Source organism: Rhagoletis pomonella, unplaced genomic scaffold, assembly GCF_013731165.1.
Source record: "Rhagoletis pomonella isolate Grant_MI unplaced genomic scaffold, Rhpom_1.0 Rhpom_scaffold_00006, whole genome shotgun sequence".
NCBI lineage: Eukaryota > Metazoa > Arthropoda > Insecta > Diptera > Tephritidae > Rhagoletis > Rhagoletis pomonella.
The window spans coordinates 6,153,945-6,167,869 of record NW_023458560.1 but is presented as its reverse complement, the minus strand read 5'-3'; the positions used below and the strand labels follow the sequence as shown (position 1 = coordinate 6,167,869).

General features: G+C 33.5%; 1 protein-coding gene across 4 annotated transcripts in view; it reads right to left on the bottom strand.

The window, feature by feature from the left end:
* Window positions 1-13,925, bottom strand: part of LOC118740338 (ATP-binding cassette sub-family G member 4) — a 559,608-nt gene that overhangs the window by 389,261 nt on the left and 156,422 nt on the right. For all 4 annotated transcript variants that reach the window (XM_036471832.1, XM_036471830.1, XM_036471833.1 and 1 more), the window contains one exon: window positions 10,310-10,626. In XM_036471832.1, coding sequence (XP_036327725.1) covers window positions 10,310-10,626 — 317 coding nt within the window. The remainder of the gene's footprint in view (window positions 1-10,309; window positions 10,627-13,925) is intronic.

The following is a 13,925-nucleotide window of genomic DNA, read 5'->3' as shown; positions in this document are numbered from 1 at the left end:
GTTTATAATCAGCTACTGAGCATATTTTATTGAGTTCAAAAGAAGCGTTAATGAAACAACGAAATTGTTTTTTAATAAAATTCATTATTACAGTTGAAAGTATTTCAAAATTACCCTCCTGCATAAAAGGAATTGACACAGAGAACTTTTCACAATGTATGCAAAGTTTTTTATTCCAATTTCATTCTAAACTTTATGCAGAACTCAGATAAATTCAATGAATTCGCTACTTTTTAAATAGATCTTCTGAGTGCAAGTTCCAAGTTACAAAAAATCGCGTTGATATTTGACAATTTCTTTCTGGCAGTGCCTGCCATATAAACAAATGGCGAACATACTTTGTATAAGAGACATTCAGCCGTATTCTGACAAAGTCACAAACTTTAGCTCATCACTGCTGTGATTTCTACTGCGCCTCAAAGCTTGCCGCTGCAAAAAATATGCCGCTACAATACAAATTTTTAAATTTTTGTTTATTTTTCTAGCACTTAATATCGAATTTTTTGTGACACATTTCTCGGCGCACTAGAAATCACAACAGTGATGAGCTAAGTTTTGTGACTTTTAGAATAGAGGGGATTGTCAGAAAAAAATTGCCAAAAAGCGCGTTGAAAGTTGGAAATTTATTGAATTTTCCCGAGTTTTGCACAAAGTTTTATTATTAAAAACAAAAAAATTTGTGAAAAGAAATTAGTTAAAAAACTTTGCACGCATTGTGAAAAGTTCTGTGTTTAAACCTTAACTTAATAAACTATTTAAACTATTAAGGTCTCCGTGACAGTAAGAATATAACGTACGTTGTACGAGTACGTATGTACATACATACATATGTTGCACAAGCCCACATAGCATTTGGAAGATTAATAATAATAATAGATTGGCGCTTACACATATGTTAGTGTTTGGCCGAGCTTCTCCTCCGATTTGTGGCGTGCGCCTTGATGTTGTCACACAAAGCAGAGGGACCTACAGTTTTACGCCGACTCCGAACGGCGATTGTATTTTTATGAGAAGCTGTTTTTCATGGCAGAAATACAGTCGGAGGTTTGTTATTGCCTGCCGAGGGACGACCGCTGTTAAGAAAAAACCTTTTTCTATATTTTTTGCGATGTTGCTTTGACCAGGGTTTGAACCCAGGCGTTGCGGAGTGGAAGCGCGCACTGCTTACCACTACACTACAGCGGCCGACGATTACATTAATAAAAATCTCCTTTGATGATTAAAAACTGACTAATCGCTCCCGCGATTAAAAAACGACTCGAAAATGAATCATCCGTACGCTTGAAATGTGATTTATTAAAAACATAAAAGCACGGAGGCCGAAAAAGTTTAAATAGTTTATTAAGCTAAGGTTTAAACTCTTCGATAAGATAAAGAAGTTTTTGTTTAATAGTGTCAGTTTTGAAGTATTCACTGCTAGAATTACATATGTATGTATATACATACTCACATTTATAACCGTGCACACTTATGTAGGTATTTTTTTATGCGGTACATGCGTTCCTCAGAAAGCCGCATAAAAAAACTTGTTTGCTTTCATACAGGGGACGCGTTCCAGCATTTTCAAAAACCGCATAAATTCAGATACTCCATGTAAAAACTTCTAAAAAAAACCCACATAAGAAATCCAGAGGCAAATTATTAATAGTTAATATTAAGCAAAAAAATAATAATTTATTTCTTCTCTTCAACACTTATTATTTCATGTAAAACTGAACATTAATGAAATAAATAAAATTGTTTCTGTATTTTAACCAAAAACAAAAAAAATACCACAATAAATACATGAATTACACACTACTACACACTGAAAAAAAGTAATAAAAAAAGCAAAATCGCTACAGCGAAAAAATGGTTTAAAAAACCGCATAAATTGAAATCCGCAAAAAAGGAGACCTAAGTGTATATTTATATGTACATATGTATGTATTTCTCGAATATTTAGAATAACTGGTAAGGCAATGAACTCGTACATATGTACATAGGTATACACCTCAAGCTCGGAACACTTTGACGACTGCAACTTCACGACGTAACGACAGCGACATCATTTTGTCGACAAATGTCGCCTTGAAGACAGCTTCTTAAACATTTTGAAGACCTCAGCGACATAGCAAATAGCTGATTTTAAAGTTTTACATTTTGGTATATTTATTTCACAAATTGTGTATGTTTATTTAAGTAAATAAGAACAACATGAACAATCAAGAATATGTGATTAATTTTGCGACAATTTAATTTTGCAGCACTACATCTACTCATTGTCGCCGGCAAAATTAGAAATAGATTTAATTTGGCGACGTCGACAATTGCAGTCCTGCAGCCAAGATGTCGTGCTGTCGTCAAAATAATTGTGTCTGTAAGAACGTGTGTATTTAAAATTTGACAGATGCTGCTTGTCGCTTGCTGTCGTCAAAGTGTTCCGAGCTTTAATGGTGAAGTGAAAACCACATTTTCCGTTATTCGATGGTGATCGGGCGAAATAATTGTGACATTTCGGTTAAAAAAAATCTCACGCAAAGCCAATGTTGTGCTCTCACGCCTTGGGGGTCCAATCTACGCTTGAAGTAGACTTCAGAAAATTCGATATAAAAATTTTTCCAGAACTCACCATGAGCAGGTGGCTGTAACGCGAGTTAAGTTTCTGTCCCCCATCTCCCATGCACGAAACCATCAATTTCTTTTTATTTCTCCTTTTCCTACATCTTTTTGATGACTACATTTTATTATTTGACTACAACGCGAGTTCCCCCTTTCTCTCCTCCCCTTCACAAGAAACCATCATGTTCTTTCAAATGTAATTTAGTGCATGTTTTTAATGATTTAATTATTCAATTGTTTTTAAGTCTGAGACATGACTTGATAATTATTTTTCGTGTTAAATGATGTTATCGGCTTTCGAGATAGTAAGCGTGCTCGAATCAAGCCACCCCTTGCACCAGGTCCGAAAAGGGTACTTAACCAGTTTGACGGTTCTTTCAACTGCTTGAGTATGATATGGTAATTGGAAAATATCACAGCAAAAAAATGTTTCAATTCTTCTTTCGAGATATTTCCAGAACTTTGCATCACTCCAAGATATCAACTCAGTAGGGATGACAAAAAAAAATAAAATAATCGATAATTAATAATATGATAAATCACAAGCAAAAAAATTTATTGCACTTATGGAGAAATAATCGATTAATCGAATTTTCAAAGCACTTTTTCACAGCGATTATTACCACAAACACTTTTCCATAAAAAAATCTTTTTCTCCTTTTAATTTCCTTTAAATAAAATAAAACGAGTATTTTTAGCGGCGATAATTACACAGGTTTACAAACAAAAAGGTTCTGCATATTGAACCAAACTTCTATATCCCTATGTTATTCGACGCGCTGAATGCGCATCCGAGGTCCGTTAACCTCCAAATAGGACAAAAAACGTATTTAAAAAAAAATTGTAATAACTACCATGCAGCAATAAGGCGGCCAATTTTCCGTAAAGGACCAATACTTCACTGGTTAAAATTTTACTGGTCAGAATTGAACATGTTTGTATCGAAAATGTCAGCTTTCGATCTAAGGAATCGGTCTAGAGATAAACGAAAAGTCCAGTTTGGCAGTGACAGAGTGGTGTTTTCTTGCAATTCAATAAAAAAAAAAAATTAAAGAGCACCACTCTGTAAATGTTCCAATCAATTTCAAAGTGAACATTTGAACACACATTTACATGCGTGGCTGTAGGTCAGTGCGCATAGGTGCTTGACACTATTTGTTCGCTTTCAGAAGGTACAGTACTGATTTTTCAACTCTTGTACTGATTTTATTCATTTCTTCAATCAGTACGCTAATGTCCTGATTTTTCTAAATTTGTACTGATTTGTATTGAATTTTCTATTCAAACAAAATACTTTAGTATTTTCTTAAGGTTTTTACATAACGTTGGATTTTCCGTAAACTGTACTGTAAAAAATAAGAAGAAAATAATTTAATTATAGTTGACATGTTTTAGAGAACGTTTGATATGCCCAAGAAATTAATACAACAAAAAAATCAATCGTTTTATGGGCATATCACCGGGTCGTTACGTACCAGTTGCGATAATATGATGGAGCTTAAATTATTTAAAAATAACGCTTAAATTTTTGTCGAGTGTTGTTAGCTATCTCGAAAATAACTCTCAGTTTAATAATAATAAAATTCAATATTCGAATGGCTTTTGCCTATAACTTACAACCTTTTTCTCAATTTACTGACTTTGTAAAAAAGTTTTGCATACAAGACATAGAGTTAGATACTCTTTTTAGCGAATTCTTAGTCTTTCATAGCTTTTGCGTAGTTGAAAAATTATTTAGGCCATGAGGACATATAGGTGAACTCCCTAAAAAGTGGTACTTTTTCACAGTATGAGAAGATCTTAAGAATAAGGTTTGTTTCCTGGCGCAAAGAGAGAGACCGGCTTCTAATTAAAATTTTTGAAAGTGAACTTCAAATTAAAAGTAATTTTAAAATGAAATGTATAAAACTCTTTGACTATTTAAACACTGAAAATGGGAATGATCCAGAATGTGAACTATGTCGTCACAACTTATATAAGAGCGAAACATATTTTTTAACATACAACAATAACTAATGTATAAAATTGCCAAAAAATACCACACGATTTCTTAGATTTATGTAACTATCATTTGAATGAATGTGACTGGTGGGACACTGAAAAAAACTCTATTTTACCCTTGATCACTCAAAGATGAATTTTAGCCAAACCACTTAATATTCACGAACCATGTTTTTGTGTTGTAAAATATGAATTATACGCTTTCGTTTTCAATAAAAATGAGGTTTATATAATCTTCATAGAAATATTAAAAAATATTTAAAGTTGTGATTGGTGGGACAACTCCTTGTGACTGGTGTAAAGTAATTATGCATGAAATAAAAGTTTCCATAGACAAAAATTACAACTTCTATTGATTTTTTAAATATTTCCCAAAAGAGTAATGAAATTTAGCCATTTAAAAAGAGGTTACTACTGAAATAGAGATAATTAGGGAATATTTAAATTTATGTCGTTCTCCTCTTTTCAATGGAATGACCCAAATATAAAATAATTTGTTGGCTCCTGTGCATAATGATGTGTACACTCATGTTAAAATGAATAACACTTTTTTTATGAACTATATTTTATTTATATATGAAAATATTGTTGAAAACAAGAACTCTGGCGTTTTAAATTATTTTCTGTTACTTACAATCATAATTTTTCTTTGAATAAAAATGTACTGAAAAGTACTGATTTTTTTAGCATGAAAAAGTCTAATGTTCTGATTTCGCGAATAAAAAATCTGGCAACCCTATTCCGAAATATGAAAAAGCATCTGTGAAGTGGAAAATTGGACTAGTCCTTTTCCAATGAGACGCCAATGCTAAAAATGGCAGTTGAAACCACTGGCAGGGGAATTATGAGGGACTAGTGCTGGTAACAATAGCGACTATCTGAGGGCTAACCTAGGGTGACTCTGAATTGCTGCAGGGTATTTACTCGTAGAAATACAAGTGTTATGATTGTTGAACTTATCCATTCTGTAACGGCGTTTGCAAATTTTAAGGCAATAAAACCCGTATTCGCCAAAATTTAATAAAATTGCGGTACGGATAATATTTTTACTGTTATTGCAAAATATGAGCTTTCATGTACCTAAATATTTACATGCATATATGTATGTGTCCATATGAATACAATGTATGGGTATATATGAGTAAGCAAATACAGGTCGGAAATTTTTGTTGCACTTTCATTAAACATGGCCCCGCAAATTAATGCGAAAACGGGAAACATAAAGTTTTGTGATCTCTAACCAACTGTGGTAGATAATTAAATTAATGAAGTTTGGGCCAATTTCACAGTCATTAGGAGGGGGCAATGAAAATATAACATTTTTTGTATTTACCCGGATTTGGAGTGTTCGAGAGAAAGATTCTGCGGAAGATTTACGGGCGTTTGCGCGTTGGCTACGGCGAGTACCACAGACAATGTAACGATAATTGGGTAACGACCTTTTCAGATGTCCAGGCCCCGAGATTAAAAAACATAATTATATCTTTTTCACTTTTGTTGGCTCTTATTAACATTTCTTAACCAAACTTAAAGTTTACTATCAATTCGTTAACCTTGGAAGGTCATGCATTTTTTTTCTTTCAGTCGGGCGCTGTGCTGAGTGGTTAGACGTGCGTACTACCACTCCATAGGGCCTGGGTTCGATCCGTGATCCGAGCAACATCTAAATTAGAAAAAGTATCTTCTACCACAGCGGTGGCCCCTCGGCAGCCAATGGCAAACCTGCGAGTGTATTTCTGCCATGAAAAAGCTTCTCATAAAACGTATGCGATATTTATCTCTATCCCATTTTTTAAATATCTTTCTCTCTATCCTTTACTTTATGTTTATCTTTACTCTTCTTCATTTTCTTTATCCTTATTTTTATCTTAAATTTATCGTTTTCATCACCTTTATCCTTAAACCCGTAGTATTGTTCGCTGGTCGGGTATCTGAATCCAAAAATAGTTAACTGTTATTATGCAGAGACGAGATGTTAAATGATACTCATTGCTTTTTTTGGACATTCCCCAACCACAAATTAAATGCTACTTTTTCCCCATCGCTGATACTATGTATAAAATAATTCCGGAATTTTCCGATAAATGATCCTACCCTTTCTTGCTTATTATCACGGAACCTGGTCGAATTGGAAACGGAAGGCTTTTGAAGTCGAAAAGCCAATAATTTATTATCATGGGACGTCGTAGGCTCCAAATATCAGTTGTATACTTTATTTTAAGAATGGTTCCTTCGATAACGTTTTCCCAAAAACAAAAATAAGTGCAAATTAAAACTTTCCAAAGAGCATTCGTTCGGTGTTCCCCTTTTCTGCTACGACTTTTTTATTCAACGGCAATCATTACCAAGTGGTTAGAGATATTCACTAGCGCTTAGAAAGACCGAGGTTCGATTCCTTTCGTATAGCGAGTGGGTTTGTGCCAGGGACGTGAAATGGTTTTCAATCGAACCCCTTTTTATAAGGGTTGAATGTTCGTTTGTACCAATATTTAATAGACAAATTTGCACCACGTTTTTATTTTTTCTTTTTTTAAATATGGTAATACCATGTTGGTTTACCATCTGACAATTTTTTACTACTCATAGTGTATGGCATAAATTAAACATTTTTCGCCCAGTTCACGCGTGGTTTGTGTCACGAGAGAGCTTCTCATAAAAATCAGTTCGGAGGCGGTTCAAACTGAGGAAATCTCGCACACCACAAAATAGAGAAAAAGCTAGGCCAAGCTCTTAAAAAAATATTTGATGTGCCAATTGTTTTACTTGTGCCTTATCTTATTTTTTTTAAATGTTTGGCAATACTATCCAAGATCACCTGAAGAGCAAAGCGATTGATACCCATATTGAGATATTTTGTAATATCGTTTTATTTGATTCCAGTTTTTGCTATTTACAGAAAGGTGCCAACTCCGGGCGTGTGTGAATCGGTAACAAAGTCCTATGGGGAAAGCTGTTGAATAATATTTTTACTATGGTGAGACAGTTTTGCCAATCTGCTGTGTGAAATAAAATATTTTTTGACAGCAGTAAATTTTTGATAACCGCAGACTTATTTGGAATAAAATATTACAAATTGAAGTGAAATGAATACTTTAAGAAAACATCTACCATCGTTGATTGCAATTCATCTATTTAAGCTTTCATTTAACACAAAATTACACACATCAACAATCTTTGCGATTGTCAAAATTTTCTATGCATTTGTCAAAAATTTCACTAGCCTCATGAGCTACAGAAAATTTATTCACCTCGTAGTTGTCAAAAATTTACTCGACGCGAACTTTGTTACCGATTCACACACGCTGTCCGTCAAAAAAATTTTTTCGAACTAAAGCTTTTCTAACACTTGAAACTAAAAATTAACTATCCTAATTGGTTATCACCAGGGCTAGGATTTTAAGGCATTTGACTATTTTGTCTGCCTAGTCGTTTCTGTAAACAAATTAAATAATCACACGTTTCATGTCTTCCTTGATTAAAAATTCAAATTTTAATTTGCCTTTTTTACTATATTGCCTTTTTCTGCCTTTTTTTTATGATTTGACTTTTTAATACTTATCTCTTGATTTTTGCAAAAAGTTGGTTTTTATAAAAAAATAATCAAAATTAAATAACAACAAAAATAATATGTTAAAACTTGGCAAAAAGTGGTGCGGCTATAATTCGAGGGATATAAAATTGTGTAAAGGATGCACAGCTGCATGCAAATCATAAAAAATTCAAAATGCATTTTTAAAATTGGGGGGTTGAACCAATTTTTTTTTTACCAATTTTTTTTAACGTCAAGGAGTGATTGTGGCTCAATGACAAAATTTTTCCTTGAAAGGCAATTACATTAGTTTTCAAAGCCATTTTATTTCATATCAAAATATTGCTTCTGTCGAAAGCGCTATGATTAATTGGCATGAAGTGTTAAAAAAGCACACTGTGTGCCGTCGAGTTAGCCCGAATATCTTATTTTTAAGTCGAGAAATGTAATTTTGAAATTTTAAAATTACTACGGTGTATTTTTCTCAAAAACATATGACTCAGAACATATGATATATAACAAGTAAGAAAGTCTAAGTTCGGGCGGAGCCGAACATTAAATACCCGGCGCAAATATTATATATATGTTTTTCGCCTTTCCGAAAGCTACCGCTACATGGTATATGGTGTATCAATTTTGAGTAAATTAGCGTCCTTAAATGTCGAAATATTGAAGTTTCAAGGATTTCTAAAATTTACCGTTATATGAAAAGCCGTAATTTTAGTCCGGTTTCAATAATTTGGAATGTTTTGCTTTTGCGTGGCAAGCACAATAAAAATACCGAGGTAGGTACAAATTGGTAGAACGGTTACCGAGATACATACATGTGATCCTAAGTGGGCGGTGCCAGGCCCATTTTCCAAAATTTTATCATAAACGTATTTCCTGGTAAAGAATTGTTGCAAGCGTCAATTTTGAATAAATTAGCTTTAATATTTACTGATTTATCGAAGCTGTGCCAAGTTTTGAAGAAATCGGTGCAGCGGTTGCCAAGATATACACATATAACCATAAGTGGGCGTGGCTACGCCCATTTTTCAAAAATTTATAATATTCTTATTTTTCGTCTAAAAATTATTGTAAATATCAATTTTGAGTGAATAATCTTCAGTAGTTACTACTGTCGGCCGCTGTGGTGTAGTGGTAAGCAGTGCGCGCTTCCACTCCACAATGCCTGGGTTCAAACCCTGGTCAAAGCAACATCGCAAAAATATAGAAAAAAGGTTTTTTCTTAACAGCGGTCGTCCCTCGGCAAACAATGGCAAACCTCCGAGTGTATTTCTGCCATGAAAAACAGCTTCTCATAAAAATACAATCGCCGTTCGGAGTCGGCGTAAAACTGTAGGTCCCTCCGCTTTGTGTGACAACATCAAGGCGCACGCCACAAATCGGGGGAGAAGCTCGGCCAAACACTAACATATGTGTAAGCGCCAATCTATTATTATTATTAGTTACTAAAATATCGCAGTCTTCGTATTTTTGAAAATTACCGTTATATGGGAGGTAGGCGTGGTTATTGTCCGATTTTGCCCATTTTCAATACCATCCGTCCTATGCCCGAAAGAAGTACACGTACCGAGTTTCGTTAAGATATCTTAATTTTTACTCGAGTTATCGCGTGCACAGACGGACGGACGATTTCTCTTTTCATCCTGATCATTTATGTATACATTTGTCTATATCTATATCGATTCGTTTTGCATGTTACAAACAACCGTTATGTGAACAAAGTTATAATACCCTTGTGCACAAGGGCGCTCGGATATAAAAATATAATTCATTTATAAACAATATATAATATAATAAAATAGAACTCACGATCCGGCCCTGACTAAAGGTACGTATGTATATAACAAAATTTAAAAATAAATTACTTCTACCTTTTTTGAAAGCTCATTTTGCCTTTTTGAAGTTTTTAGTGCCTTAAAATCCTAAGCCTTCTTATCACGTTCTCGTAGACCAGTTTTTTCTTTTCATAGATTGTCTTGTTTACGAAAGGAACTTTGAATGCTACTTTTTATTTCATTTCATTCTTCAAAAGATTATCTTGTTTACAAAACACCTCGTCGCAATTTCAATTTTAATTACTACTATAAATCACTAACTCAATTTATTGTAGAGCTTAACGCGTAAACAAAAGCAATTCATAGCAAAGTGTACTTTGGTAATTATACTTACATAATTCCGTCGCGCACATACAAAAATTCGGTTCAACAACAGAAAATATTGCATTATGAACGAGGCCTGTTGTGTGTGCAAAGCCTTGTAGGCTGTATAACGCCGGCGAACATTTCGCGCATGCGCCGTTGAGCCAACTTCATCGTCACTATCGTCCATCTTCGTACTTGTGGCAGCGGCACTGGCATTGAGCGTCTTTACTTCCTCCAAAGCCACATCATCCGCAGCGGTTTTTACATAGTCGAAGGCTGCAAGCTTCGACATGGCGGTGGGAAAACGTTTCAAATTGCTGAAGATTTTACTACACGCTTCATTATCTGCAAATGTAATTGCAATGATATGTCAATTCATGTACTCTTGAGTTACATACAAGTAAAAACATAAATATGTAAAATATTTGTTTGTACATACATACATACATATGTATGTAAATGCTTGTGTACATAGTTAAATAGTAGGGCTTTTACAATTGCATATTCGAATAACCGAACATTCTAACGATCGATTGACAATCGCATGTTCGATTTTCAATCGAATTTTACTATTCGAATAGTTGCAGCACTACGATTATCCGAATAATCGATGGACTAAGATTATTCAAATATTGATTCGTTATGAAATAGTTGCGAAGTTCTGAAAATGAGAGGAAGAGAAGTCAGCTTGGTTTGAGGCTTTTTAAAAAAAGTTCTGACTGTAACCAAGTTACGTGCTCCATTTGTGGTATTGACCCTTATTATGAGTTGCATTCGATTTTCGACCGAAAGTGAAATTCGTATTATGAGCTATGCAGCCCGAATCCCGGGAGTCCCGAGCCCTTTTTGAAATCCCGAAATCCCGGGATCAAGCCCTCGGGATCCCGAGATATAATTTAGTTTACTACCAAATTAAAATAAAACGACATTCAGACACTGAAATGGCATAAAAGAATTATAAAATGCAACCCTACAAATAGTCAAATAATAGGTGCGTTCGTTTAAAATCTCCAGTAAAAAACATCCAACTGCCAAATTCCGGCGAAATGTCATCTATTCTCTCACAAGAGAAAAATATCCAAAATAGTACGCCAACAGAAATTTTCCAGAAACTTGCAAGTTAGACGAACAGCTGATATAATTCTTGTGTACATTCAAAAGTGTAAAATTTAAAACGTACGAAAAGTCATCACAAAGTGTTATACTGATACAGTTTATTGATTAAACAAATAACTACTTGTTTCTTACAAGTTTAATTAGTCGCATTTTGTAATTTTGAACTTCCAAACCATCAAATTCAATTTTGTGATTTGCGTAAATGCCAACCAGCTGTTTTTGATCAGCTGTTTTCCTGTTGGCAAATTGCTGTTGGCAAAAATTTTTCCAGCAGAAACCAGCAGCTTCCCCTCAAAATGAAATGTCACTTTGCTCTCTCATTTTCCCCTACTTTGCAAGTTTTTTGCGTACGCGAACGCAAAAACTTGTAAGTTTTGGTTAAACATGAACAATTAACAGCTACGCGAACGCAACTAATATATTACAATTCTAATACTATTATTCTGTGTTATAATATATATAACATACATATGAGGCATTCTTTTTCATACCGTACACCAAATTTGGTGTCACAATTTCGATTGACTTCATATTTTTCCTTTTTTCTTCGGATATACATACATATGACCTGCAAAATTTTGGATTTTTTCGTGATTCTGACTAAATAATCATGTACTTCTTCAAATTGTTATATCTCGGGCTCTGTTTATCGTAGAGACTTCATTGTTGACTCTCACAAAATAAACCACCTCGTCATAAAAAAAAAAAAAAATATTTTAAAAATAGTTCTTAAAAAACTCCCAATTTTTGGAAAATGTTTTTTATAGAGAATTAAACAAGGATTAGGATGGTGTAATTTTAAATCCCAAATTTACTGGTCTTTACTATGTAAATCAACTTAAAAAAGTTCAACTGTTAAAATGACTTCGACTGCAATATGAATGAATTACAATTTTTTAGTTTTTAGTTTATTCAGTTTGTAATTAGCTTTTTAAACTGATATAAAATAAAGATACATATTTACATTTATTTTCTTAAAAACACAAATTCAGTCTTATTTCTAGTATTCGCACTAAAGAAATACGGCAAAACTAGTTTGTTAGCATATTTTAATTAATGGTAATTAATTACCAATTTAAGATCCCGAAATCCCGGGATTTACAAAATGGTCCGGGATTGGATGCCTTACTAGACACTAATTCTAAACACTTTTAATTAATTTCATGCAGTTCTAACCAGTGTTGCCAGAATTTTTCAGGGTGACCGGCTAGATTGGACAAAAAAACGGCTAAAATGTTTCAACCAGAATTAAATTTTTTTTAAATACATAAACTACAATTAGAAAGACTAGTAAATCCATTGAATTTTTTTGGTTAATAAAGATTATTTATACGTAGCTAAGCTGTACACCACTTTATTTTTCTTTAACAAAGGAAACTGTCGTTATACGTAGCTAAGCTTTACATCAGAAGTCATGTTTGTATTACTTAAATATAAAAACAGAGATAAATTACAAACTTATGGCGTTTTATTTTCTATTAAACAATTTTGCCTTCTTATAAATATTGGATAATTTTCAGTAGGTTGCTTTTCGTCCCGCAAAATTGCTATATTAGCTGAGAGTATGGCACTTTTGATTAGTCGGAGGGCAATATTTTGAGAAATAAACACGTAAAGCTGTGAAAGCAGAAGGTAGTTAATTTATTGACATTCGTTGTTGTTGCCGACCACTTCACTTTTAACAAGTTTATGACATTTAACTAAAATCATGCCACCAGATTCACTAGCAGAAAAAATTTTGTTTCTTAAAAAATTAGAAAAAAAATTTGAAGCTGGATGAAAATATTAAAAGTGTTGCGCGTTCCCAAACTGCCAGAATTCGGTACACCAGAGCAAACGTTCGAATATAAAGTTTTTTGCTTTTCCGAGGTAGGGTACGTAGGTTGATAACAAATTGCTGACGCAAAATATCTTTAAACCTCTGAAAGATGTACCATTATCCGTGAGACAGGAAAGAGGTCGAGTTAAAATGATACCTGCAACTTGTAACAGTACCAATTTTTGGACTCTCGGAATTTTCTGATAAAGTTGTGGTGCTGCTAAACATCGAAATTCGTGCTCTTTTATTTTCTAAGTGTAGCGAATAAAACTTCACACTTAAATTTAAGACATTCAAAACAAAAATTTTATGAAGAAAATTCCCGCTGCGTTCTTCCAAATATAAACTGGGACGCAAAATTGAAGCAAGTTTTGCCTATTTTTCTTTAGTTTATTTAATATTTATTATTTTTTGTGAATATGTAGCTCATTACTTAACAAACAATATATACTACAAACAGATTTCACACTTGGTGTAAAAATTATGAAAATTCTGCAAAATTTCATCAAAACTTGTAACTTTTTAATCTGCTAAAATTACGCGTCCCAGTTTATGTGTCATGTGGTTATGGGTCACTCGCTTAAAACAAAAAACATTGAAATCGGCTCACTATCTGATTGTTTTTCAATTTTATATAACACAGTCCGACATGAAAATTTTCTCAGAGATAAGACTAGCCATTTCTAATAGATTTTGGAGCACTAAATTT